At 49.9% G+C, this 26,156-nt stretch overlaps 15 protein-coding genes across 15 annotated transcripts; 7 read left to right on the top strand and 8 right to left on the bottom strand.

The window, feature by feature from the left end:
- Position 1: 1 nt before the first annotated feature.
- Positions 2-1,556, top strand: N7489_011424 (Tim22-complex subunit TIM54; the record flags this gene model as incomplete). Its single annotated transcript, XM_056717173.1, has 2 exons — positions 2-92; positions 154-1,556. 2 exons carry the CDS (start codon positions 2-4, stop codon positions 1,554-1,556), a joined length of 1,494 nt encoding a protein of 497 aa, XP_056564795.1.
- A 473-nt stretch (positions 1,557-2,029) lies between these two features.
- Positions 2,030-4,649, bottom strand: N7489_011423 (peptide alpha-N-acetyltransferase complex A subunit NAT1; the record flags this gene model as incomplete). Its single annotated transcript, XM_056717172.1, has 3 exons — positions 2,030-2,484; positions 2,540-4,507; positions 4,568-4,649. The coding sequence occupies 3 exons, from the start codon at positions 4,647-4,649 to the stop codon at positions 2,030-2,032; spliced, it is 2,505 nt and encodes an 834-aa protein (XP_056564794.1).
- A 639-nt stretch (positions 4,650-5,288) lies between these two features.
- Positions 5,289-5,925, bottom strand: N7489_011422 (MIX23 family protein; the record flags this gene model as incomplete). The annotated part of the gene is made up of 2 exons (XM_056717171.1): positions 5,289-5,791; positions 5,853-5,925. The coding sequence occupies 2 exons, from the start codon at positions 5,923-5,925 to the stop codon at positions 5,289-5,291; spliced, it is 576 nt and encodes a 191-aa protein (XP_056564793.1).
- A 460-nt stretch (positions 5,926-6,385) lies between these two features.
- N7489_011421 (putative formamidopyrimidine-DNA glycosylase) lies at positions 6,386-7,553 on the top strand (the record flags this gene model as incomplete). Its single annotated transcript, XM_056717170.1, has 2 exons — positions 6,386-6,978; positions 7,034-7,553. 2 exons carry the CDS (start codon positions 6,386-6,388, stop codon positions 7,551-7,553), a joined length of 1,113 nt encoding a protein of 370 aa, XP_056564792.1.
- Positions 7,554-7,963: 410 nt separating this feature from the next.
- N7489_011420 (uncharacterized protein) lies at positions 7,964-8,410 on the bottom strand (the record flags this gene model as incomplete). The annotated part of the gene is made up of 3 exons (XM_056717169.1): positions 7,964-8,071; positions 8,117-8,228; positions 8,406-8,410. 3 exons carry the CDS (start codon positions 8,408-8,410, stop codon positions 7,964-7,966), a joined length of 225 nt encoding a protein of 74 aa, XP_056564791.1.
- A 24-nt stretch (positions 8,411-8,434) lies between these two features.
- On the bottom strand, positions 8,435-8,840 carry N7489_011419 (Phospholipase/carboxylesterase/thioesterase; the record flags this gene model as incomplete). The annotated part of the gene is given in 2 exon segments (XM_056717168.1): positions 8,435-8,535; positions 8,546-8,840. 2 exon segments carry the CDS (start codon positions 8,838-8,840, stop codon positions 8,435-8,437), a joined length of 396 nt encoding a protein of 131 aa, XP_056564790.1.
- Positions 8,841-9,342: 502 nt separating this feature from the next.
- Positions 9,343-9,780, top strand: N7489_011418 (uncharacterized protein; the record flags this gene model as incomplete). Its single annotated transcript, XM_056717167.1, has 1 exon — positions 9,343-9,780. One exon carries the CDS (start codon positions 9,343-9,345, stop codon positions 9,778-9,780), a length of 438 nt encoding a protein of 145 aa, XP_056564789.1.
- Positions 9,781-10,559: 779 nt separating this feature from the next.
- N7489_011417 (uncharacterized protein) lies at positions 10,560-11,621 on the bottom strand (the record flags this gene model as incomplete). The annotated part of the gene is made up of 2 exons (XM_056717166.1): positions 10,560-11,499; positions 11,548-11,621. The coding sequence occupies 2 exons, from the start codon at positions 11,619-11,621 to the stop codon at positions 10,560-10,562; spliced, it is 1,014 nt and encodes a 337-aa protein (XP_056564788.1).
- A 472-nt stretch (positions 11,622-12,093) lies between these two features.
- Positions 12,094-13,978, top strand: nar1 (iron-sulfur cluster assembly protein NAR1; the record flags this gene model as incomplete). Its single annotated transcript, XM_056717165.1, has 2 exons — positions 12,094-12,201; positions 12,272-13,978. 2 exons carry the CDS (start codon positions 12,094-12,096, stop codon positions 13,976-13,978), a joined length of 1,815 nt encoding a protein of 604 aa, XP_056564787.1.
- Positions 13,979-14,536: 558 nt separating this feature from the next.
- Positions 14,537-14,845, top strand: N7489_011415 (Rpo12/RPC10 RNA polymerase subunit family protein; the record flags this gene model as incomplete). Its single annotated transcript, XM_056717164.1, has 2 exons — positions 14,537-14,745; positions 14,821-14,845. 2 exons carry the CDS (start codon positions 14,537-14,539, stop codon positions 14,843-14,845), a joined length of 234 nt encoding a protein of 77 aa, XP_056564786.1.
- Positions 14,846-15,298: 453 nt separating this feature from the next.
- On the bottom strand, positions 15,299-16,689 carry N7489_011414 (anthranilate phosphoribosyltransferase; the record flags this gene model as incomplete). Its single annotated transcript, XM_056717163.1, has 2 exons — positions 15,299-16,264; positions 16,327-16,689. 2 exons carry the CDS (start codon positions 16,687-16,689, stop codon positions 15,299-15,301), a joined length of 1,329 nt encoding a protein of 442 aa, XP_056564785.1.
- A 284-nt stretch (positions 16,690-16,973) lies between these two features.
- N7489_011413 (mitochondrial 54S ribosomal protein uL10m) lies at positions 16,974-18,017 on the top strand (the record flags this gene model as incomplete). Its single annotated transcript, XM_056717162.1, has 1 exon — positions 16,974-18,017. One exon carries the CDS (start codon positions 16,974-16,976, stop codon positions 18,015-18,017), a length of 1,044 nt encoding a protein of 347 aa, XP_056564784.1.
- A 240-nt stretch (positions 18,018-18,257) lies between these two features.
- Positions 18,258-19,673, bottom strand: N7489_011412 (phosphatidylinositol-specific phospholipase C; the record flags this gene model as incomplete). Its single annotated transcript, XM_056717161.1, has 1 exon — positions 18,258-19,673. One exon carries the CDS (start codon positions 19,671-19,673, stop codon positions 18,258-18,260), a length of 1,416 nt encoding a protein of 471 aa, XP_056564783.1.
- Positions 19,674-20,835: 1,162 nt separating this feature from the next.
- On the bottom strand, positions 20,836-22,488 carry N7489_011411 (carboxylesterase/lipase family protein; the record flags this gene model as incomplete). Its single annotated transcript, XM_056717160.1, has 1 exon — positions 20,836-22,488. One exon carries the CDS (start codon positions 22,486-22,488, stop codon positions 20,836-20,838), a length of 1,653 nt encoding a protein of 550 aa, XP_056564782.1.
- A 1,566-nt stretch (positions 22,489-24,054) lies between these two features.
- Positions 24,055-25,665, top strand: N7489_011410 (uncharacterized protein; the record flags this gene model as incomplete). The annotated part of the gene is made up of 4 exons (XM_056717159.1): positions 24,055-24,223; positions 24,280-24,383; positions 24,438-24,509; positions 24,571-25,665. The coding sequence occupies 4 exons, from the start codon at positions 24,055-24,057 to the stop codon at positions 25,663-25,665; spliced, it is 1,440 nt and encodes a 479-aa protein (XP_056564781.1).
- Positions 25,666-26,156: the final 491 nt, after the last annotated feature.

Raw genomic sequence — 26,156 nt, 5'->3', positions numbered from 1 at the left:
AATGGCAGACTCCTCGAGCTCTGCTGCGCCCTCGGGCGCCGGCAAGCCCCAGGCAGCCTCGAAGCCGCCTAACCCAGCATTCAAAATGATGGGTACATTTCTGTTCCCCAGATTTTAACGGTCCAAAAATACTAATACTGCTGTGATCAACAGGCCTCCCTAATATGCGTTTCAAACTGCCCTCTCGCAATTGGATGATCTTCCTCACTATTACTGGATCATTCACTGGTGCTCTTATATACGATCGTCGGGAGAAGCGTCGCGTGCAACAAAAGTGGTCGGAGCTCGTGGCTCACATTTCGAAGGAATCTCTGCCAATCGACCAAATGCGCCGGAAAATGACGGTTTACCTGGCTGCGCCGCCGGGAGATGGCCTGCGTGTGGCCCGGGATCACTTCAAGGAATATGTCAAGCCTATCCTAGTGGCCGCGGCCTTGGACTACACGGTGGTCGAAGGGCGACGTGAAGGCGACGTGAGAGCCACCACAGCGGAAAACATCCGCAAGCTGCGCCGAAAGGCCGGAGAGCCCAGCTCAGCCGCCGAAGAGGTCGGTGTGGATGCAGTCGTTGCCGCTACCCGCGCACACATTGGGGTCACTGACGAACCGGGCCCCAAGGGTGACCTGGTCATCGGCCGACACACCTGGAAGGAATATATCCGAGGCTTGCACGAGGGCTGGCTCGGCCCCTTGGATGCACCACCTCCGCCTCCGGAGGAGTTGACCGCGGATACATCGAAGGACGTCAGTGCGGAAAAACCCGCTAGTCTCGCGAACCCCGAAATTGAGAGCATCGATTCGCCCGAGTTCTCTGAAGACAAAAAAGACGAGATCCCAGAGCCTAAGATCGAAGAACCTGAGAAGGAAGAAGAGAAGGAAGAGAAGCCTGCCAAGCCAGCCGGTCCTACTCCTGCATACATCAACCCCAACGAATATTCGTCCGCCATCCTCCCCCACACCATCCCCCAGACCTTCGACAGCTCCACCCCCGTCGAATTCCCCCATCTTCTTGGTTTCCTGAACACCCCGATCCGAGTCTACCGCTTCCTTACACAACGTTACCTTGCCGAGGACATCGGCCGCGAAGTTGCCGCACTTGTCCTTGCGAATAACGCACGGCCATACCACGAAGGCACTTCCAACGCAGAGTCTGATCCCACAAGCCCCAGTGTTGACCCCACTCCTTCCCCTGACAGCTCCTTCACCGACCTCCCCGCTCGCAACTATGAGCAGCAGACCGTTATGGAGGCTGCTGAAAGCGAATGGCACAAGTCTGTGCACAAGCGCGAAGAAGACGAGAAGGAGCGCGAGTGGCTCGATGATATCGTGCTTGATCAGCGCATTGCCTCGCGCATGCAGCGTGCAATCCTTTCTCCGGAAGATGAGGCGCGTTCTCAACGCATCGCCGAGAAACAGGAATACATTCTTGGCGAGGAGCGGCCGGCTCCCGTGCCTTTCTGGAAGCGCATGTGGATCAATTACGGCTACGGTGAGAGTGATGAGGTCTTGAGACGTAAGCCCATCTTGGGTAACATCGATGGAGAAGACGGACAGTGAAGTGATCTTCGGACATATTCTGTCTGATCTTCACTCTGAAATTTTTGTTATATACTACAACGGTTACGGGATGGATTCTTCCCTGGCACTCAGCACGGCATGTGTTGGTCTTTTTGTTTAGCATATTGTGACTCCCTCCTCGGCTTGTATATTAAAGGCGTTTTATGTCCCCATTTTAGAAATGTACATTGATGGAAATACTGTTTTTGAATTTTGGAGTAGATTGTTCTACGGTTAGCCCGTGATTGGCAATAGATACTGGTACATTGGATTTTCCCAGCACCTGTATACTCACCACTTGGCATCGGTCAATACCAGAGTATATTTGCTCATCCCGTGTCTTTCTCTATGTTTTTAACCTTCTTTTGTTGCCCCAACCTTGCAACTGCAAGCTTATATCGCTAGGCAGCCACGCAACTCATGATCAAGCGGGAATGGGGTGGGAGTTTACACGGTCCTCCATTCGCATCAAATCAGTTCAGCTCAAAGACCGATGACTCCGGCCACTTCTTGCCCGCCTTCTCGGCGTAAGCAGTCTTATCACTGCCCCACTTGTTCAGAATATCCAAAGCAGCGGTGGCCTCATCGATAGTGATATCGGGCGAATCGAGGGTAGCAAGCAGGTCCTGCTCGCACTGCGGCTTACATTCAGGGTTCAGGAATTGACGGCCAGACAGGCCGGCCTGCACGTGTGCGACACTGCCCTTGTTAGTCGAGAGATAAGACTCATTCCACTCTTCGAGATTCTGGGTCTTGGGAAGCAGCTTGTCAAATTCGGCATTGACAACCTCAGCGATTTTCTCGGGAAGAGGCTCGGCGAGGCTCTCGAGAGACTTTCGGAAGCGAAGCAATTGAAGGTGGAGAGTGGGGTTGGAGGGATCGATAGAATGGGCAGCAACAAGGCACTTGACGGCAAGGAGGTGCTTGTCTGTAATCGTGTTAGCCTTAAGGTCCCGTCTTAAGATTCCAGCAAATTAACTCACTCTGTCTGGAGTAAACCTCAAACCCGAGGCACTGGGCTTCGATGTTCTGAGGGCTGGAACGAAGCAAGGGCGCCAAGAACTTCATGGCATCCTTCAGGGGATCCTGAGTCTGGACCAGGGTGTTGCCCAGAGGATCAGAATCTTCCTTCTTAGTCTCTCCGTCGGCACCCTTAGCATTAGCGGCAGCTGCTTTCCTTGCTGCACGCTTGTCGGACTCCACTTTTTCCAAGCGCTGCTGTTCCTTCTTGGCCTTCTTGAGGGCCTTTTTCCTCTGGTTCTCATCGGTAGAATCGAGTCCATTAATTCCGCTGGGCATCGGTCCGTGCACGAGATCCGGCTGGTCATGGAGAAGCAGGTGGGCCTTGACGGCACCGATAGCCATTCTCGTATAGAAGGGATGCTCGCGCAGGCGATCTTCCCAGCGCACCATGTCCACGTAGGCCCTGATCATTCCCTTGCGGAGAGAGAACCCGTGGAAGTCGAATTGATCCTCCTGCCAGGTATCAAAGATGTTGTTAACCGAGTGGAAGCGCTTCAGGGCAAGGCCAAGCTTCTTCTGTCGGAGGAACGCCTCGGCGTCCTCCGTCAAGAACCAGGTGCACTGCATCTCGTGGAGATCACCCAATGTGCCACCGACAGTCTCGTTGCGAGTGAACTTGCTCATGAGTTCCAGAGCCTTCTCATTATCGTTGTTTCGGAGCACGTATTTGGCCGCCTTGGTGTTGATATGGCGATCCTTTTCATCAAGAAGTCGAGCCTTCTCCATCTCTTCTGCTGCCTTCCCTGGGTTTCCGTAATGCTTCCAGATCCGCGCCTTGGTCATCTGATATTCCACAGCCTTTGGTGACAACTCAATAGCCTTCTCAACATTCTCCATGGCCTTGGGGAGGTTGCGGCTGAGGTGATAGCTGTAGTGTTGAGCCAGGAAGTAGTATGTGCATGACAGGAACTCGTTGTTGTCCCCGTTCGACTCCGCTGAGCCGTTTGTTGCCTTTCCAGAGAGATATCCCTCCACCAATTCTTGTACCACGTCACGCTTGGTCGGGTTGACATAAAGCTGCTTGATGTTTACGAATAATGAAGGAACACCCTTCTTCAGCATGCGCTGCAAATAGGCGTCAGCGGTCTGCTTGAATTCATCTCCTTCCAGGAAATCGAGAGGAATGCGACGAGCAGCATCACAGCGGGGGTTTTTCTCCACCCACTCATCGTATAGAGCCTTCAATGCCTTGTGGTCGCTTTCAGGAATAGCCTTTGCCTTGATCAAGCCATTGTAGTAAATCGAGTTGTCTGGGTTGCGCTCCAGGAGAGCTGTATATGCGGCCTCCGCCTCGGCCTTGCGGTCCAGTCGCAGAAGATAATCGGCCTTCATCTCCATGACTGCGAGCACATCAGTGCATCGGTATCCAACAGCCTCGAGGTGCTCTAGAGCTCTTTCCACGTTTCCGGTCTCCGCAATAATCGTGTTCTTGTACAAGGTGGCCTCCGAGTTCTCCATATCGGCGACATGTGGTGTGGCACCCTTCAATGTGTCCTCGTAGGTAGTCAGAACCTTCTCGGCCTCTGCCAGATCCCCGGCCAAGTGATGGGCGATCGCGAGCGCGGTCCAGTTCTGGCGGAAGCCCGGACGAGTTTGCAGCATCGCGCTGCGGCTCCGAATGTATCCCTGGTAGTCTCGCATCTGCATCTGGAGCAGTGCCAAATCACGCTGGATAGGTTGCGATTCAGGCTCGAGGCGGAGGGCAAATCGGTATGCTTTGATGGCCTCCTCGTAGTTCTTCTCCTGGCGCAATAGCAACCCATAGACGTGCCAGGTGATATGCGACTTCATATCGTTCTGGAGAGCCGTCTTGGCGAGCGCAAAGGCTTCCTCCAATTGCCCTATCTGGCTCATATTCAGAGCCTTCATAGCTTGCGTGTCACCATGTTTGGGGTTTTTGCGAAGAACCTGGTCTGCTGTCTTGATGCCTGTGAAGTAAAATGTGGTTAGACAGGCGAAGGTAGTTTAAGGACACTTCAGAGGCCAACCTTTTTTATACTGTTTCATCTCAAAGTGGTGAACCACTTGACGAAACAAGGAATGGTCCTTGGAGCTCAATGTTTCCGGCATTGTGGGCGATGCTGACGTCGAGGGACCTGACTTGTGCGAGTGAGGAATCGATGTGTGCGGGGGACGACTTCTCCGAGTCTGATCTTGGCAGAGCTAATGGGCCGATAAGAGATAACTGCACCAACTTCTTCAGGACCAACCTTGGAAGTAATGAAGCAGGTGGATTAAATTCCTGTTTTAGATCAGGCTGAGATGCATAAAATCATCGACAAATACATACTTGTGGTATAGTGCGCAAAGTCTATATCTTGTGATGCACACGTGGTTTGTTGTGTACATGCTGCAACTTTTGAGTGACTCTTGAGTGACTCTTGGCTGACTTGAAGAGGACAGCAAAAAGGTCATGCACACATTCTTTATACGTTGAACCAGAAATGATTGCTCAGTTGCTCTTGAAATCTTGAAACCGACCATATTCTATGGCTCGAGCCACTTCTCTTAGGTAGTACTTCCGGAGTATATCACACCATTCTCCCCCTTTCCATACAAGAGTAGAAACCCAATGTATCCTATTACAAGTGAAGTGAGGGTTACTAACAGATATCATGTCAGGAATGTGCAAATATGTACTATTTGAGATGGGGCCTCCCCGAGTCTAAAGAGTTGAGTTATATAGCGATGCTAGTGTACAGTGGCAAGTTATTTCTGATGCGAATGGCGCCAGCTATCGAGTGCTTGTTCCCAGGTAGAAGAGACAGGGCATTTTTCTGACACCATCCCCCATGTTCGGGCCCGAACGATCTCTTCAATAGTGCGCTCATTGCGAATTAAGTTGGCCAATGACTCAGTCCGTGCTTCACGTGGAAAGAAGCGAGCAGAGTACGGGTCCAGACGCTCATCTACTTCTCGTTCCCGATCTCGAGCGGATTCTGTTTGTCGAAGAATCAAATCGGGATCATCGGGATCCGGGCTCGTAGCCACACCAGCGCAGTAAGTGAGAACGTCTGATCTCGTTTGCCATGATGGGAATAACACATTATCCTTGAAGGTCTGGCAGGCGGCGGACTTGATCCGAGAGCTAGATTCGGTCTGTCGCACCGCTGTTGATGACGGATCGAATCCTTCCTGGGCTGGTGTAATCAACGCGTTCAAGTTCTGTGTAATCGAGTCATCGATGGTTGATCTTGAAATTCGGAGAAAATCTGAACGGAAAATAGGGAAGTCAATATAAGCTGGTATCAAGTTGGCACATCTCAAACGAACCTCTGAGTAGTCTCTCGTCGAAACAGAACCGAGGCGTCAGCGCCGGAGCAGCTGTTGATGAGGCCTGTGACATCCTCCCACGAATTTCCTCCCCAGCTTCACGATTCGATTTGATCCAGAACCACTCCAGTTTGTTGAGGAAGCGAGTATTGTTATTCTGTTATTTGATGGAGGTAGGTCATCTGATGGCGTATAGCGTGGCGTTGACAACTGTGACGGGATAAGTATATTCCACTGAGACCCAGTATAGTATGCTATGACCACAAGTAACGAACAGACTCTTCCAGGGTTGTCGGTGATATTTGAACAGCCAAGCAAGCTCTCCGTCGACCATCGTCGTCATGCCGTAATCAGCCTTAAGCTCCGGTCCGTTTTGGGACTAGCTCGCTCCGTTATATGCACGTGACAGCGCGTACTCGTGTCCAGGGGCGTCGCGTCCCTGCTTATCCCAAATGTTCGTTCGCAGAAAAAGCACTTGTAAATGCCCTTGAATTGCATCTAACTATCGTTGATACTTGAAATATCATATCAACATGCCTGAGCTAGCAGAGATCCACCGCATTGTGCATTTCATTCGTGAGCACTTGGTTGGGAAAACCCTGTCCAAGGTACAAGCACAACATGATGATGTTATATTTGGCAAAGTCGGCACCAGCGCTGCCGAATTCCAAAAGGCAATGCAAGGCAAAAAGATAGTGGGAGCAGGTCAACAAGGGAAATATTTCTGGATGACAATGTCTTCACCACCACACGCTGTGATGCACTTTGGGATGGCTGGTTGGTTGAAGATCAAGGATGCCGACACATACTACTATCGGTCCGACAAGCCTGCAGATCAGGAGTGGCCCCCTAAATATTGGAAGTTTCTGCTGGAGACAAATGACGAGTCGAAAACAGAGGCAGCATTTGTGGATGCCCGCAGACTGGGTCGCATTAGGCTGGTGGATTGCCCCGCTGATGAGATACGAGATCATACTCCGCTCAAGGAGAATGGGCCTGATCCAGTCACCGATAAAGACACCGTGGATGAAGCATGGCTGACAGAGAAGCTGGGAAAGAAGAAAGTACCCATCAAGGCTCTTCTGCTCGACCAGGCGAATATCAGTGGAATAGGAAACTGGATGGGGTAGGTCTTCCAGTTGATCAAAGCCGTCGAATTTACGGAAGCTGATTATTTCCAGAGATGAGATCCTCTATCATGCCAAGATACACCCAGAACAATACAGCAACACTTTGAATGCTGATCAGATCAAGGATCTACACTCTGCCATTCATTATGTCTGCTCCACATCTATTGGTGTCTTGGCAGACTCAGAGAAGTTCCCTGAGCACTGGCTTTTCAAGCATCGCTGGGGCAAGGGGAAGAAGAACCAGCCCGCCGTCCTACCCAATGGGGATAAGATCACTTTCCTTACCGTTGGAGGTCGAACAAGTGCCGTTGTTCCAGCTGTCCAAAAGAAGACTGGTCCTGTCGCCAAAGATATTGACGGAGACGTTACAAAATCCACACCAGCTAATTCGAAACGGAAACGTGTGGCCCTGAAGGAAGAGAGCGACTCCGAAGAGGAAGAAGCGACACAGACTCCGAAGCGAGGAGCCCCAAAACAAAAGAATCCCATTGTAAAGAGTGAGTACTTTGAAGAGGAGAAGGCGAAGCCCGCTGTTGTTGGCAGAAGACGGTCTACCCGTACATCTAAGTGAGGTGTATATGAAACTCAAAAGTACTAGCCATCACATCTGAATGTAAAATGATGTCCGTTTAATCGCGAGTTCTCACCAGTCTCCTGAAATGACGTAAACTTGAATCAAGCACAAGGCCACAGCATATCGCAGACTACTCGCCCCTACATAGGATTTATAGAGTATCTATCCTTAGTAACTTACAACGTACCTAGGTATGAATATAGACAGCCGGTTACTATAAAGACAATATAAAGGAAGCAACACTGAATAAGGCTATATAAGTCAAAAAGCAGTCATTGGCCTTTACCCTTATAGCCCTATGTTGGCACTTGTTTCACTAGCAGGTCGACCCTATCCGAAAGAGATCTTAAGATATCCTCAATCTCATCCTCCACGCGATACTAATACCCCAACCCCTTATAGGCCTTTTAAGTTACGTCCATTCTAGAACCGGCCGAAAGGACATAAGACATATTTCTACCAATTTCTATAGAAATCTTTAGGTCTTTAGAGCCGTAGCCAATAAAAGCAGGGGTCTAGGGATGATAGAAGCTTGATTATGGTGGCGAATCGCCTGTTACGATTATTAGAAGACCAAGGATATCGCGAACATAATTAATAGCGCGCTCAAGTAAGAAGCCTGCTTCCTCGTCGTTAGTAAAGGGATCAAAATCGTCATATAAAGGACTACTTCTTTGAGTAGATCATCATCTAGATTACCTAGGTAGGTTCGGAGAAGATGTCTATATCAGCATCTGACTCTGTATCCTATTAGACTATTACTCTCCATCATCCGGGTCTGAGTCTAAATCTGATCTAAGCTACTATCAGGTTGAGTTTGCTAGTCGTCTCTAGACGAAGTAATCTCACCGCATCGAAGAATCTCACGCAACTGCTGCTTAAAGGGCAGCCATCCACTCATCCAAAAATGCTCCGATCATGCTTATTTCACTGGCATCGGGCCAGTCACCTAGCAGAGTGAAGAAACCCGTAGCACAACCTTGACTTACCCCATATAGGATGACCTTTTGATAGCTGCCCGTGTCTAAGATACGAACCTCTTCGCTTTAAGTCGCGAATAAATTCAGCACTCTCACAGAATCCTTCGACTTGTAAGTCTGTTCTATCTCCGGGGTCCTTATGTGAGTAGTTGTCAAACCACTGGTTGATAGGCATCTTTTTGAACCTCGTTGCCCGTCTCTTACTTGCAGTCGGAAAGACGACTTTATTATGGGGAGTCGATCTTGCAGGTTCGTAGCAGCAAGAATTACATGACCGAACGTTCAGCATTGATGCCTCTCTCATGTAGCGGAAATAATAGTGTGCGTATATTCTTCACCCAGCGGTGGGGTGACTAGAGGGATAGGGTATGCATTTGACATTTTAGTGGAAAGGGGGAGCGAGAGAGTGGACAATTTTTGATAGTTATTTCTGAATGAATGCCAAGGACCAGATTTAAGAACTCTTCGTTAATTTGTTAGTTTGGTGTTATGGATAGCCATGTCATGCAGGGTGGTCGAATAGGAAAGACATGGACAATAAGCTTATAGACCAACCTATCTATCACTCACTTCAATCCCACTGACAATGGGCTTTATAACGCATAGTTCTATTTCTCGCTCATAAAGAGTATTTGTCTGTCATTGTATGCGAGTGAATAGGATCAACCAAGGGACAGATATATAATGGTAGAAGGCCCCGGCCGTTAATATATCGGTCAAGTCCCATTCGATCCTAAGCAACAATCCCACTCCCGGAAAAGGGAAAGACTCGAATATTGTTGAGCAGGACTACTAATTCTTCAGACATGGCTGACTCATGGGACGCCTATGTGGCATTCTGCCAACGTAGAGGTAGTGATCCTTTGCATTGGATGCTTCTGCTTGCTAACCCCGAATCGCTGCATTGTACTTGGTACCATGTTGTCGGAGGTCCCACGAAGGATCGGGACTACGAGCGCAAGATCCAAGCCGGGAAGCGAATGGACAGTTTCGGTATCTCTAGGAAGCAATACATCGGCTCTATTGCTGCAAGCGAGATCAACAAGGTCAAGTCAGCAGTAGTAGCAGTCCCTGTGCAAGACTGTCAGCGCTGGATTGTAGAAGTGCTTGCCGTGCTTGAGCGCAAGCGCCTGGTCCTCTCTGGAACTAGTGTTCATTATTATAATCAGATGGAGCTTTCTCGTCTTGGGAAATTGGAAGATGGCTGGGTCTTGCTCTCTGGATCCTCTGATGATAGCGACTAGATGCACGAAACAGATATATGAAATCTCGAAGGTATGTTGCATATTCTCTTTGCCCTTGCTAACTATTCTTTCTTTTCTATAGAAATGTCAGTCTATTTCCTATTTTTTATTTGTATTGTGTTTGTGTCTCTCTTTTCCTATCTCTACGCATTTGTGCCTTTATTCTCACTCTTGATCAAGATTTGGTTTGGATTCTATAGCTCTACGTTTGTTGGCAATGCAATTTCACTGTCGGGTCAGTCTCAAGTAATTCATATAAATGTAGACATAAATTCTCATCAACCAGGGCCGTCACATGTTTTGGATAGCGCGGGTGGGCGAGGACAAGTAAGAGGGGCCCCTGTCTACGCTCGGGCATAGTAACAGTGTCCTGGTGAATTCATGCAAAGGTGCTGGCTCACGGGCCCGATTGGTACGATTGTTTAGGAAAGCATCAGCGAGAATGAGGGGGAGAGGAATGGATTATTGTTGTCGTAAAGGTGAAGGAAGAATGGTGGTTAGGTTAAAGCTACGTGAAAGTAATGGCCGACTGAAATACAAGAACGCCTTGAACATGTCGACCTGACGTATCACAGCAATGAACCAGAAGACGCCCGTGTATTGTCGAAGGAACTACATGTACGAAAGCCAGCATTGCACATATAGCTATGTATTTACACTCTAGGGATATTGATTCAAAGCAAAGTTCCTTGTATAGATTGCGCCTGCCTGAAAAGTCCCAAGACGTCTCCCGAGTAGGAGAAGCCAACAAAGAGAAATGAAATTGTACATTGCAAGATTCATGCTATGTGCAAACCATCCAATGTCTCTGAGAAAACTTGGAGATTGTTCACAGCAGGTGAGTCCTTAATCACAAAATAAATCATCTCAAACCACCCCTTGAACTCGGGATTCATGAGGACCTCGTACCAACAGTCGGCTACCTCCTGAGCGGGATGGCGAAAGGCCCCACAACCAATGGCACCAAGGATCAAGCGGCGGTGATTGTTGTGTGCTGCCGTGCGTAGAATCAATTGCATTTTTGCTATCATGAGATATTTCTGTGCCTTGTCCTTATACGTGAGTCTGCCGGCTTCTTTCACTACTCCAGGCTTGCTCCGCGCTGCCATGCTGATAACGCTAACAGTGGGGTTCTGGTGTAGCTGGTCGTCCACTGACATCAAGTTGTACCCGCTGTCAACGCTGGTTCGGAAAACGATCACATTGGGTGAATAGAGGCATTCCAAATCGCCCATCGGGTAGAACCGGTTATGGAGAGTATCGATGAGAGTGCTTCGGTAGCAAAGTTGTTCCTCTTGGGCCCGAGCACCTCCGAGCCAGCCCCCACCGGGCGTATAAGCATTGGCAAAGTTGAGAACACACACTGGCATGTTATCATTCTTGCTGTCAGCATCTCTCATCTGGAGGGCCCAGTCATATGTGTCTCCTTCCACGACCCTAACCACAGTGGACAAGTTTGGAAACTCCACGGAGTTAGAGTTCAGGGCAGGAGCGGTCCATTTGCTCGCGATATAACCAAATCGAGTCCCCTCCAATTCTGTTCTGGCCAAGATCTCCACCGTGGCTTTCATTGTTGTTTCGATAACATGTCCCATTGTACCCGCAATGCGTCGTTTCTTAGCCATACCAGGGTCCGTTGGCTCATCATCAAGACCAGTTGTTTGTGTGGAGCCGGACATGAATGTCTCATAGATGGTGCTCATCACGTCGGTGATGCCGCTACTGCTGTGATTAGTTACAGTTTTGGCAGGTGATTGGTTCGCATACTGCGAACCTATTGAATTCCCGGACTTTGCTGACCCGGATTCACTGGACTGGCCAGACAATTTCCTTTTTGGCATGGCGTTTTCTGTATTGAAGGTGATATATATGCGAAAGAAACAGTAGAGAAGTTGCTAATTTCATGAAGACGAGGGTTCAGAGGGCTCTTTATGGCCCATGTTCACTCACCAATTGGCTAGATGTAAGCCAGTATATTCCTTACATGGTACCTATTGAAAGAATAAGAGAACACAAAGACTTGAGACTCGACAGTGGGAAGTAGAAGTTGAAAGAAACATCCGGTGGGTCACGTGTATACTTCAAATCCGACCAATCAGGGCAGGTGCATCCCGCATAAGGCGGTGAGCTTATCTCCGATCTCGCCACCATGACAAAGCGAGCAATGCCGTTGGCTTGTCGCCATCTCGCAGAACTATTTTAATTTAAAGGCTGCGATGTCTTTATTCTGATTATTCCCTGCAATAAAATTACACAAATTTAGGCCGTTTCTTTCTCTTTATTCAGGGCCGCCCGAAGCAGCACTCCGCCACAATGAGCGCGATCCTGTCAGCAGACGATCTAAATGATTTCATTTCGCCCGGGGTCGCGTGTATCAAACCAGTTGAAACCCTCCCGCCCAAAGATACAAAGAATCAAGAAGTATGTCCGCTCATTGATCCCTTGGGACCGTGTGATATTAGAGTTTCTTTTACTGACTTTCTAATTATAGGATGCTTATGAAGTAACGACAGAAGACAAAGTCCAGCCTGAGGATCTACCCCCCGCACAGATTTCTTTGACAGACTGCCTCGCTTGCTCTGGCTGCGTTACATCCGCCGAGGCAGTGTTGATATCGCTCCAGTCTCACGCCGAGGTTCTCAACACGCTCGATGCGCATCCGGAGATTCCCTTGACGCATGAACCGCATGGCGTGAGAGTCAATAATACCGAAGACCCTAAAGAGGGCAAGATCTTCGTGGCCAGTGTCAGCCCACAAGTCAGGGCAAGTCTGGCAACAACTTATGGAATTTCGGAGAAAGAAGCGGGGTATATGATCGACCAGTTACTTAGTGGCCCGCAGGGTTTGCGAGGTGGGGGTAAGCACGGCAATGGATTTACATGGGTTGTCGACACCAATGCTATGCGAGAGGCTGTACTGGTACTCACTGCAGATGAGGTTTCGGATTCGCTCAACTCGGGGGAGTCGTCAGCAATGAGCCAGTCAGATGACTCTCTTCCCAAACGACCTATCTTATCCTCAGCTTGTCCCGGATGGATCTGTTACGCTGAGAAGACTCACCCGTTTATCCTTCCTCACCTTTCCCGACTCAAGTCCCCGCAGGCTCTGTCGGGGACCTTCCTCAAGACCGTTTTGAGCAAGTCTCTCGGTGTCCATCCTTCTCGGATTTGGCATTTGGCAGTCATGCCCTGCTTTGACAAGAAGCTAGAAGCTAGTCGAGAAGAACTCACGGATATGTCATGGCGACAGGGAGATTCCTCGGACTCTGAGTCACAGCCTGTTCGCGACGTAGACTGTGTTATCACTGCTCGTGAGCTTCTGTCTCTGGCTTCGTCTCGAGGGTCCTCGCTGCGAGACCTGCCTTTGCAACCTCTGCCTTCGTCTTTCAACCCGCCCTTCCCTGAAAAAACCCTCGATTCTTTCCTTTCCTTGAAGCGCTCTCGCGCGGAACAATCTCTAGCTACGGGTACTTCTGGAGGCTACCTACACCATGTTCTCATGACTTTCCAAGCTCGCAATCCAGGCAGCGAACTTGTGGTCAACCGCGGACGCAATGTTGATGTCGTCGAGTACGTGCTCATGTCTCCAGAAGGCCAACCCATTCTGAAGGCAGCTCGCTATTACGGTTTCCGAAATATCCAAAACCTTGTTCGGAAACTCAAGCCCGCGCGTGTATCGAGGCTTCCCGGTGCAAAACCAGCCGTCAGGCCCGCCGCAGGCCGCCGCCAGCCTATGTCTCGTAACGCCGTGTCCACAGGCAGCTCAGGATCAGATTACGCCTACGTGGAGGTCATGGCCTGCCCTGGTGGATGCACGAATGGCGGTGGCCAGATCCGAGTCGAGGACGCCAGAGAAACCCTTGGTCCTTCCCAAGGAGAGTCACTGGACGCATCTATGAAGCCATCACCACATGAGCAGCGCGCGTGGCTAGCTCGTGTCGATGAGGCTTATTTCTCCATGGATTCTGAGTCTGAGTCTGAACTGGAGACCCAGTCTCAGCTGTTGTCACTGGCTGACAAGGAGGCTAAAATCCACGAACGCTTGCGGTCCTGGTCAGAATACATGAACATACCTCTCTCTAAGCTCGTCTATACAACCTATCGCAAGGTAGAAAGTGATGTTGGCAAGGATCAAACGCCTGCTAATGATACGAGTCGGGTTGTGGAGCTTGCGGGGAAGATTGGTGGTGGTTGGTAACTTTTGTCTGCTTCATTTCGCTACTGGAAGATCCACCCTTGCTGTGGACTTCTTCGTGGTCTCTTTCTTTCATTTGCATGGCGCCGGGATCTGATATTTCTTGCATGTCTGGGGGGATATACCATTTTTTCATTTTTCAAGTCACGGTCGATGATGCATGAGGTGCTGAATTGTTCTAAGGTTATGTATGACACGATAGATACATATAAAAAGGTGTAAATAGATTCAGATATGATCAATGACATTAATGAAGCTATCAAAACTTTTAATCCAAGCCCTCCTCAATAATTTCCGTACCAAATCAATCAGAGGACATTCTATATAACTTCTTCTATACTCCTCCAGGGCTGGTCAGATCGGGCCTGGACGTGATGACTAATCTGTCAAATGCACCTGGGCATGACTAAGCACCTAAAATCCCGCGCTCTAGAAAGAAAAAGAATCCAGTATCTCAGCCTCGAGCCTAGTTCCACCTCACAACTCTCGATCTCCCATCGGACACGGTCAAGCGTTGCGCAAAATAACCACGTTATCACCGTACTACTCTCAACCCCAACAATGTCTCGCGAAACCTACCAGGTCCCCTCGATGGGCACCCAGAACAACTTCGACCAAGCCGGTGGTTTCGGCAATGCCATGGCCATCGACAGTCCCTCAGTCACTTACCTGTGCGGCGAGTGCTCTGCCCGTGTTCCCCTGAAGCGCGGCGACCAGATCCGCTGCAAGGACTGCGGTCACCGTGTGCTGTACAAGGAGCGGACCAAGCGGTAAGATTTTCTTCCTGGGGGATTAGCATGCATATGCGCGAGGCATGGCTGACATTATTTTTTGCTTCTCCATAGTATGGTCCAGTTCCAGGCTCGGTAGACGTCTCATACGCAAAAATAAATCAGATGTTGGACGTTGCGATGGCTCAGGTGTAATCGGCCTGAGATCCTGTGGTTTTGAAGTCTTTCCTTTTTGACGAGTTATGCATACAATGGCGCTTTGGGTTTAATTGCACAAACAAGTTTTTTTTCTATGATCTCGGTTTACATGAACAAGCACATGTAATGTCCTGGCCATGTCCTCTAGCCCTAGTCCAAGTCTAGACTGTGAGGACAGGCTTCAGCTCTTTCTTTTTAGGTACAATTACATTTGTTTTCAGATTAAATACTTTTTCATGGACCCGAGATGCCCGAAATATCCACATATCTAAACGTACATCAGTGCACTCATATCAGAACAGACATAACCAAATCCGAAAGCTTCGTGGACCCGAAAAGATTATGACGTACTAAATCCAACCAACCCCTACAAAACTAGTAACAAGATCCTACTTTAGAGCTTGTTAGTTACTTCAATGAATTGCTCCAAGTTTTTCAGAGACTGCCCGCTCTCGATTGCCCATCGTGCGCGGCGCACGCCTTCTTTCCAGCGGCCGCCACCAGGGCCACGCTCGGTGATGACCTGACCATCATCGCCAGGCCCCATGTTGCTAGCATCGGCCTCGCAAACACCGGAGGTGACAAGGAGACCAGCCACATTCATGAGAACAAACTCCAAGATGGGGTCATCCCGTGGAAGCTCATTCCGAAGTATGCTCATCAGCTTTGCCGCGTTTTGCTTGGGCAGTTTACCTCCACCGACCTCACTAAGGGGGTGACTAGAGAGGCCAAAGTCCGATGGCTGGAGCTGGAAGGTGTCGACCTTGACGAGCGTACGGGGGTTGTTGATATCGTCTTCACTTGACTCATCTGCCTCGTCTGCTGGGGCCTGGTATTCAGGGTTCGGGTACTCAGAGAGCCTCCAGCAGTTTGTCTTTCCAGCGCAGCTGATTTCGTCCATGTCCTCCGCGCCACACACAATCATGGCTTTCTTCGCGCCACTTTGTCTGAAAGCCTCGGCGAAAACTGGACCAAGACTCTGGTATGCCACACCGACTACCCGTGCTTCCAGTGCCCAGTCAACAGGGTTGGCCAAAGGGCCCATCAGGTTGAAAATCGTTCGGAGGCCAAGAGCCCTGCGGACAGGGTTGGAATGCATCATGCCCGGGTGGAAATTCGGAGCGAACAAGAAGGAATAATTGGTTTTCTCGTAAACCTGGGACAGGTTCTCGGCGGTGACGGCTGCGATCTTGGGTGCCAAGGGCTGGATGGCATTGAGGACGTCGGCGGCGCCAGAGGTCGAAGTTTGCGCGCGGTTGCCATGTTTAGCTGTCATCAGAATAGGAGATGCAACGATTGAGGAAGTCGTGGAAATGTTAAAGGTCGAATGGGAGTCTCCTCCAGTTCCAACAATATCACACTATACATCGCGGCCTGTCAATATAACTCCGACAAAATGGAGCGGGTTTGCATATCGCATACCAATCCACCCTCGTAATTTCCTGCTTTCAGATTACGAGTTTTGATAATTTTCGCAAGCGGGCCTCTCTCAACTTGGCAAGCAGCATCTCGCATGCATTGAGAACATTTCGCAATCACATCTGCTTCCCTATCCTTGCCGGTTGAGTGGAGCAACGTGAGGAGGGCAGCAGTCTGAATATGAGATAGCCGATCCTCAAAGATTAGCGCAAAGGCAGAAGCAATCTCCTCAGCAGTCACAGCAGGGAGATCTTGGGCGCTGACTCGAATGCCAGCAGCCGCGGGGTAGGCGAGTCGCTGGAGGAGCGGGGCGATTGAAATAGACTCGGGTCGCTGAGAGGGAGAAGATATAGATGATGTCGCCATGCTTAAAATATTTGTAAGCGACTATATGTTCGTAAATAGCCCAGCAATCCCAACGGGGGTTTCACAAGCTTAAAAGATACCTGCAACATCCACCAGAACAATGACTCAATGAAAGACGTATATAGACGGCAGAATACCTCACCGCCTCCAATGCGCTTTACCCTTTTAGGACCCTAAAAATATCATTTGCATTTCCCGGGGGCTTGCCTTGACCTGTCTTGACCTGTGTATGTCACCTTTTTGAATTATTTGGGGCATTGATAAATCCAACAGCTAAAGTCACAATGCCACCTCGGTTAAGAATCTCGTCGCTTCACCAAATTCCTCGATGCCAATATGAACTCCGAATTACCAGGAGCGCATCCACCGCTGCGGCAGTCACGCCAGCTGCTTCAATTGAGCAGATGACACGCTCACCAGCTCCCGTATCAAGATTCCCTCCTACCCAGCCACCTTCGCACCGCAATCCCGAATACCGCCGGTCGCAACTCCTACGGTCATACACCTCCCTTCTCCGCACATCTCCTCTGATCGTGCTGTTCCAACACAACAACCTCAAGTCCATGGAATGGGCCGCCATCCGACGAGAACTAACCATTGCTCTGCGAAAAGTGGACGAGAAGATTGCCGCCGAAGGCCGGACAGCGCCTGCCCTCGCTCCTTACATTAAGATCCAGACCATCCAGACCAGCATCTTCGAGGTGGCTCTGCGCATCGTCGAGTACTTCCGCCCCAGCGAGGCTTCTCTGGGCTCAGGAAAGCCTCCCAGTGCAATTGACCCCGTGACACAAACCTCCGCCGAGATCCCTGCGATTTCCGGCTCGAAGGATGACCCGGCCTTGACGCACGACTTGTCTCGCACTGCCCACCAGGCAGTGAAGAACATGAAGGGCATGCACGAGCTTTCTCCTCTGCTCATTGGCCCTGTTGCTGTTCTTTCCATCCCTACCGTCTCGCCTGAACACATGAAGGCCGCACTGTCAATCCTCGCCCCCAAGGAATCCGGCTTCAAGGGCCCTACCCGTAAGGCAAACCCGGAATATCATGAGCCTATCGTTCAGGACGGTCTCCGCAAGATTAATTTGCTTGCTGCCCGCGTGGATAACCAGGTGTTTGATATCGATCAGACCAAGTGGGTCGGCAGCATCGAGGGTGGCATGGACGGTCTTCGCTCCCAGCTTGTTACCGCCTTGCAGAGCATGAGCTCCAGCGTTGCAACCACCCTGGAGGGAGCTGGCAAGAGCATTTACTTTACCTTGGAGAGCCGCCGGAGTGTTTTGGAAGAAGAGGAGAAGGGACCGGAGGGCGACAAGAGCGAATCGTCCTAATCTGGTCATGGTCATTTTGATTCATTTTCCTGTATAATAGATCATATTCTGCGTTTCGTCCTCAAGACACCCTCTTCCTACTTCAGGATCAATGTATACTTGCAAGAAAACTACTTTGGTGCATAGTATTTTCTGTTTAGCCCATAAATCATTGCATTGCCTGTATAATGTTATGCAAAATACAGACTGCGCTTAAAAGACAAGTTCCCTTCCCGGTGTATGTCGACAATTGTTCACCATCTACTCCTGTCTCAAACGCAGTTTGGCATTCATGCCCACAATGCAGCGCACAAGATCCCAATCTCCATGCAAACCAACCCAGTCGGTAACAAGAATACCCGTCGAGCAGTCCGCATCATGGTCTTTGCCTCGGCGACAGATATAATCCACGATAGCCGGGTTGACCTTAGCAGCAACCTTCTCGGGCCAAGTATCCGTCTTCCAGAAGTTACTGGCACTCAAGAAATTGACGTAGAAGGGGAAAGCCTTGGTCGCATGCATATCAGGCTGAACACCAAACGGATAGCGACAACAGCTAGCCCGATCAATCTGCTCGGAGACGAACTTGATCTTCTTCTCGATATTCATCGTCTCCATCACCTCGTAGAAGTCCTGAATGCAGAGCTGGCCACTGGGACACTTGGCATTGGGGGTATTATCCGCCCACGCAGCAGCATCAATACCCCAACCATTGCCACCATGCTCGCCCTTCAGCTTCTCCTGCAAGTTAAAGCGACGCATAAGAATAACCTTGCCACGCGCCTCGCCCAGAGTCGGGATCTTGGGCCGCACCCACCACCGACTCCCCGCCTTAGCGTAGTGGTCGTGCAGGATACGCGAGAGCTGCTCGTCAGTCGCGTTACCGGTTCCCTCCCGCTTAACAGAGACGATCAGCGTCTCGGACGGGTTGCGGTCGAGGAACTCGTCGACTTCACGCATCAGGTCGCGGAAGTACTTGTTTCCCGTCAGCGAGATGGGGAACGCGCTGTGGACGAGGACCAGCTCATCGCGCGCCGCGTCCTCGGGGTATTGCGGCTGCACGCGGATATCGAAGAAGCGAACGCCGTTCTCGAGCTGCTCTTTCGGGCTCACGGCCTGGCAGCGCACCGAGGGAGGCGCGATGTGGCATGTGGGCGAGTTGTGCGTGCCTGGGATTGACAGCGCGGAGACGAGGGTGTCGTCGCGGAGCTCGCGCATCCAGGCATTCAGGTTTGCCGAGGAGAAGATTGCGAGGAAGGATTCTGGGGTCACGAAGACGCCGGTGAAGCGGTGTTTGGGGTTCTCGCTTAGTGCTTTCATTCCCGCTGACTCTGCTGTTGGGACGGGGACTTGGATCTGGTATCTCTGGCCTTCGGCCTCGAAGATTAGACGCATGCGCTCCTTGTCGGAGTGGATGAAGGAGCGTAGCTCGGTCTTCTTCGTTGCGAATGGCTCGACGTGAATGTCAACATCCTTTTCCTCAAAGGGACGGCTGTCCTGTTCAATGGAGGAAACCTCGTCGTTGCGGGTTTGATTGGTCAAGACTTGGGTAAAGTTCCTGGCCATTGTGCTGAAGGCAGCGAACCCATCTTTCTCCGGTGCCTGGAAGCGCTCAATGCGCTTCAGGGCGATTGGAGTAGAGGTGTTGTTGCGGATAGTGAGGTGCTCGGCAACCATGGTGAATGGGCAATTGGAATTGAACTCAGCGTAAGTCCGTGTGCGAAGGGTTTGTCTCAATATGGATCGGAACCGGCTGCCTGGAGAGCTGAGATTGAAGTGGATTACCCCTCCACTGGGGATCAGCGGACGATCTCCGATCGGGGAGCCATTGTTCTTGGCACGCAATGCTGATTCGCGTAGATATCTCGATTGCAGGACAGAGCGGAGATTTTCAAGATCTGTATGGAGTGCGGCGTCCGATATACGATGTAGGCAATTAGTGTCGCGCCTAGCTTGGCCCTGGCGATCTGGGCCTAACACCCCCGGGCTTACTCCGTACTGCATATTGTACGGATTTGTTTCATCGTTTGCCAGGATTGAAGCCATTATGTCCTTTTCTTTTATGGAGGGAAGTTCAATGTTTTCGATCTCCGAATTATTCTAAGATTGAGGTCATCGGATTGACAACCTTGGTCCGATTTATGCCTACCATGGGTGTACATCTGTACCTTTTAATCAAAATATTCGAAGACATAGCATCCATGTACCTACATATGTAGGTACATACTGTATTTATCGATACAGAATGTGTTCCACTCCAGTAGCACACCGGGGGAGAAAACGGCTGCGACTAAGTCACAGATAAGGAGCCCCTGTTTTGTCTGCGAGATAGCTTGTCAAGGCAGTGGAGTGAGTCCAGCGGGATTCATCACCGTCTTCGTGATGATATCTCGGAGGAAAGGGATATTGAATTCGATGAGCCCTTCTTGGCCCATTCTTATATCAGTTTCTGTAGGAGGTACTGGATTCCGTAGGAAGAGGTGAAATGGGAATGAGTCGAGCTCCAGTGACTCTGTATTCATCCCCTGAGTCACTTTCCCTGATCTCGTTTGTTGAAGACATTTAGTAGGTCGGTTCCAATGCATTTATCCACATAGGCCAAGACAAAGAATGGGAAATGGGACTGACTGAAACATCCGCTTTGGTGTGTGATCGTAACTCCACAATATCTTCATAAGCCGAGAATTGTTTAGCAATCTGAAGAATAGATAAACAAATGAAACTATAACATATTTATTGGACTATGGGGGTACCCTGACTTGACTACTCTACTCCTACTGACTCTCATTCATTGGTTGATTGGTCTGTTAGAGACCTTTTCCATCCAAAAGGAGACTATCTAGTAGGGAACCTGCTGGTGGAAGTAGTCCATCATAAACTCCACCTGTTTTGGCTTCGCAATGGGCACATTTTTGAACTGGTTACCGAGTTCCATGACCACCTGGGTACCATTGGCACTGTTGGGGCTCCAACGCGGTAACGATTCGCTACCATTGTAGGAGCCGCCATTGTTGGGGTTGAGAGTCTTCGCAAAGTTGGCCCAGTAGGACGACATCTTCTCCTGGATCTCAAAGTCGGTCTTGGTGAAAGCGTACGTATCAGAATTGGCATAGAGAGCGCCAAGGGCATACATGATCTCAGATTGGTGGAAAGCTCCTTGGCTCTGGCTTGGGGGCGCATGGGTCCAATAGTACGTATAGAAGTCCGCAGTGGCAGACTTGTACCAATCAGTGGCATAGGCCCATGATCCGACAAGAGAGAGATCACGGGCAGCAGCGTTCCAGGCCTGAGAGGCAATGGTATCGTTGTCGTGGTCGGGGTAGAGCTTGAAGTATTCGCTGGAGAGGTTTCCGTACTTGAGTCCACAATAGTACTCGTACTCTTCAACGGTATAGTCGGTGTTTGGAGAGGCACCAGATTCGTCCTTGGTGTTACCAGTAATCACGGGGACATCGTTGGCAGGGCCATTGACCAGGGTTTCAATGTACTTGGATGGAAGCACATAGCCGTCCAGAACGGGTTTGAAGATCAGAGGATAACCGGCAGAGAGTGCGGTAACCCACCAAATGGAGCTGTTGGTGACGCGGTCTGAGGAACCAACCAGTAAGCTCTCCATGGAGAGCGCGCGCATTTCCTCAATTGTAGAAACATTGTGGGTCTTCATGTAGCTAGCGCCATTGGAGATAGCAGTAGACATGTTGACGTACGAGGTGGCGAGGCCAGCCAGCATGGTATCGTAGGGGTATCTGATCCCGGACTGGGAGATACCACCGTGAAAGTAGCCGGCGAAGAGAGGGCTATTGACTGCATGGTAGACTTGGGAAGAGCCGAAAGACTGACCAGCGAGAGTAACGCGGCCAGGATCACCACCAAATTTGGCAATATTCTTCTGCACCCACTTGAGAACTTCCAGTTGATCCAGAACACCATAGTTACCTGAGGTCTTGCGGCCAGTGAGCTTGTAGCCTTCTTCATTGAGCTCAGGGGTAGCGAAATAGCCGAATGCATCATCGCGCCGGTTGAAGGTGACGAGAATGACATCCTTCAAGGCCATGCCACCACCGTACCACCACTCATTGTTGCTGGTTTCGTCAGACCCTTGATTCCAAACCATGACAGGAAGTTTGGCATCAGCGGTCTGAGCGTTGGTCCAGATGTTGAGACTGAGGCAGTCCTCGCTAATGTCTGAAGCTGAAGCACTAGGACAGGCAGGGCCAAAGTCTGTTGCCTTCATGACCTTGTTCCATGACTCGCGGGGCTGTGGTGGCTTCCACCGGTTCTGATATCCTGTATCGGCAGCGAAGGGAATCCCTAAGAAAGCGGCGACGTTGGACTCGGTGCCATCGAAGTACTTATCCAGGGTAGATTGGTTAAAGTACTGGAACCCCTGGACGGGCCCGTAGGAAGTTTGGATGACCTTGTCCCAAAGCTGGGCTTGGGAAACAGCAGCCACCAGGGCCAGTGAGGCCAGAGTCTTGGGCAGGAGGGCCATAATGGCTTTTGTACCGCTGAGAAAAGGTTGAAGCGGTTGAAATCTTGAAGTACGAGACCAGGACTCAATGGACCGACGATGTATTTATACTTGTTAAGCTTGGCACAGTTATAATTTGGAACCGGTTAAAAGTTTGTGCAGCAAAATGTACTCCGTGCCTCGTCATCTGGTGTCCCGGTGTCTAGTATAGTAGTGGATTTCGGGCCTGAAAGGGTCGGCCTCGGCTTCCGCATTGAGTTAAGGTGACGAGGATCATGTTGATGTCGTCTCCACTCCTGACACGCGGACATAATTCGGGGAGATTCCGAGGTGTTTTCTCGTGTTTCTCGCAGAAGTAAAGCAATTATTGCGGTTGAGCTGTGCAAATAAGCTCGGTTTTGAGTAATGGATAGGGAAGAGTTCAATCTGATAAGGTTGAAGTGATCGAAAACTTGGAGCACAAGTGTGATGAAAAGTTAAACAGAGGAGTCCAGTGATTTCATATCCGTTTTGGTGACGAAGTCTCGGAGAAAAGGGATATCGAACTCGAGGCGCTGCCTTCGAGCTCGGTGCAACTGCGCCGTTGAGAAGCCCCGGAGGTCTTGTTTCGTTAGGTAAATCGGCCGTTCGAACGCCCCGTGAACTGGAAAATTCCAGTTACTCGTGATCATGCATGCACCACCTGTAGTATTCCGCCCTCAGGCTGCAGTGAGGGTCGACATGCATTTCTTTAGGGAAGTGTGAGTAAATGAAGGGAGAAATCTTGGAAGGACTTGGATAAATGCTTCCAAGGTTATCTCCTACCAGAATGGCATAAGCATAAGCGGCTAACTATTCCCCCCCCAATATGTATTCTTCCAAGGTGCCAAGGTGTATGCTACCTAAAGGTATAAGGGCTAAGGCATGGTCCCCAAAAGCCATTGTAGCATCCACATCATTACACCTATCGACACCAAGAATCAAAGCATCGGAAGGACCCTTGCATGATGGAGGTGCTATTTTTAACTTAGAAAGAGAGAGAAAGAGAAAAGAAAAAAAAAAAGGAATCCGTACCCCAACCTACCCAGCAATCAGATGACCTTGTGTCTCTCACCCACTCAGCCACCCAGGGAGGATTTTGACTGACTACCTTGGATTAGGGATAAGTAGACTGAATCCCTTTGTTTGTATGCATCTTACTCCAATTGTCTCTACTAGTATAACTGCCCTTTGAGCTCTACTAGTTCCAAGGTTAGTCTGCTTCATATTATACTGCCCTGGTGTTCTTTGTAGCCTATATGATATTTATTTGCTTAACACATCCCAATTGATACTTCACAATTGACTCTTTATAACATTTCCAAGAGCAATAATTGTGTAGTAATCTGAAAAATAAACAAAGAAACGAGAACATAACGTCAGTTGCCATACTTCCCCCATACTTGCATAAATGCGGGGAGATCACGTGGGTAGCATCGGTTAGCGTCGGCGTGCGGGCAGAACAGTCGATGCTCGAGTGCCAAATAAAATAGACACAATGCTCCTTTTCTCTTCAGGAATTTCAAACAACATCTCTTGAATCTGTCCCTACAACGATATTCCTCTATAATGACTTTCAGCCGCAGCGGCGGTCTCGCTGCCCGCAACTTCAGGCCTTGTCTACCCCAGAATCGCCTCCGCATTCGCTCCACCCTACCTCCGCTCTTGTCCCGGAGATTCCATGCCAGCTCTCTACTATGGGGGATTAAGTCCCAAGTTCTAAAGGATGTTGGTGAAGGTAATCTATACCTCATCCCTACCTCATTGCTCAATTTATTTACCTACAATTACTAGGCATCACCGAAGTCCAGATCATTCAATGGTACGTGGAAGAAGGGGCTCATATTGAGGAATGGAAGCCCTTGTGCCAATACCAGTCAGATAAAGCTGTCGATGATGTGAGTGCTACCTCCTTAGTTCCCATGTCATGGGCTAATGGCTAACGAACCCAGATCACTTCGAGATACGAGGGCGTTATCAAGAAACTACATTTCGAGACAGATGATACAGTGCCTACAGGAAGGGTGCGTACTACCTTCACTCGTGCGCACACACTGAAGTTACCATACTAACAGGCTTCGGTAGGCACTCTGCGACATCGAAGTTGCGGATGGAAAATATCCCGATGATAACCCACCGCACGAATCAAGGGCAGAGTCGTCTGAACCTACTACAGCCCCCGAGGTCCCAGCTCCAACTCAAGCAGCCGAGTCCTCTCCAATAACCCCTCCTCCTACCAATGTTACCAATGTTCTGGAGGAGACACCCAAGACAAAGCATGCATCCCTTGCAGTTCCCGCAGTACGCGGGCTATTGAAGAGCCACGGCGTGAACATCCTCGAAGTCAACGGAACCGGCAAAGACGGACGGGTGATGAAAGAAGATGTGCTGAACTTCGTAGCCCAGAGAGACTCTCCAGCGGCTTCAGCTTCGGTGCCCGCGCCAGTCTCCGGGTCACCAGACACACGGCAATCAGAGTCAATTGTCAACCTGACCCCCATCCAATCACAGATGTTCAAGACAATGACCAAATCCCTGAACACCCCACACTTCCTCTACGCCGATGAACTCAAAGTCAACGACATCACCGCCATCCGCAAGAAACTCGCCAGCGACAAACGCGATCCTACCAAAATCACCTTCCTCCCCTTCGTCGTCAAGGCCGTCTCACAGGCTCTGACCGAGTTCCCAATCCTCAACTCGAAAGTTGATGTCACCGACCCCGCAAAGCCCAAGCTGGTCATGCGTGCCAAGCACAATATCGGAATTGCTATGGATACGCCGAATGGTCTGATTGTTCCGAACATCAAGGACGTCGCCAGCCGCTCGATCTTCGACATTGCCGCGGAGATTGCGCGGCTGAGTGCCCTTGGTAATGCTGGCAAGTTGACGCCCGCTGATCTCAGTGGTGGCACTATCACCGTGTCGAATATCGGCAATATCGGAGGTACATATGTGGCTCCGGTGATTGTGCCAACGGAGGTGGCTATTCTCGGCGTCGGTAAGTCTAGAACTGTGCCGGTCTTTGATGAGGATGGACAGGTTACACGCGGGGATATGGTTAACTTCAGTTGGAGTGCGGACCACCGTGTCATTGATGGTGCGACAATGGCGAGGATGGGTACCAGGGTTAAGGACCTGGTTGAGTCGCCCGAGCTCATGCTTCTAAATCTGAGGTAAATTAGACAAGTCACAGTGGATAAAAGTACTTAGTTATATCTATATAATAACATCTGAGTACATCCAAGACACTGCATGGTTTATCTAGTTTGCGAGCTCCAATATATTGTATATATTGAGCTTCTTAGTACGTCATGTAGAGAAAACGAAAGATGAAAAAAAAATATGAACAGGTCAATTGATATGAAGATTCTCATCAGAACAAAGGATATCGCGAGGCCTGCCAAGCCAGACAGTTTGATATATCAAAACAGAAGCTCGATTCATCGAGAACGCCAGATCTAAAACAGACCGGTGACATAGTCAAGCCGGCCAAAACACCAAACACCATTGGGAGGAACAACAAAACCGAAGGAACAGAAAAGAAACAAAATGCTAAACAATCCTCCATGCATAGATCATATCCATTTTCGCGAGAACCCACATGGCAATGAGAGATGACCGACAACCCCACCAAGTACACAAAGTGAACTCACTCCCATCAATCCACA

Source organism: Penicillium chrysogenum (assembly GCF_028827035.1).
Source record: "Penicillium chrysogenum strain IBT 35668 chromosome Unknown utg000005l_segment0_segment0, whole genome shotgun sequence".
Taxonomy (NCBI): Eukaryota; Fungi; Ascomycota; class Eurotiomycetes; order Eurotiales; family Aspergillaceae; genus Penicillium; species Penicillium chrysogenum.
The sequence above is the reverse complement of the archived record's forward strand: the minus strand, read 5'-3'. Positions and strand labels throughout refer to the sequence as shown.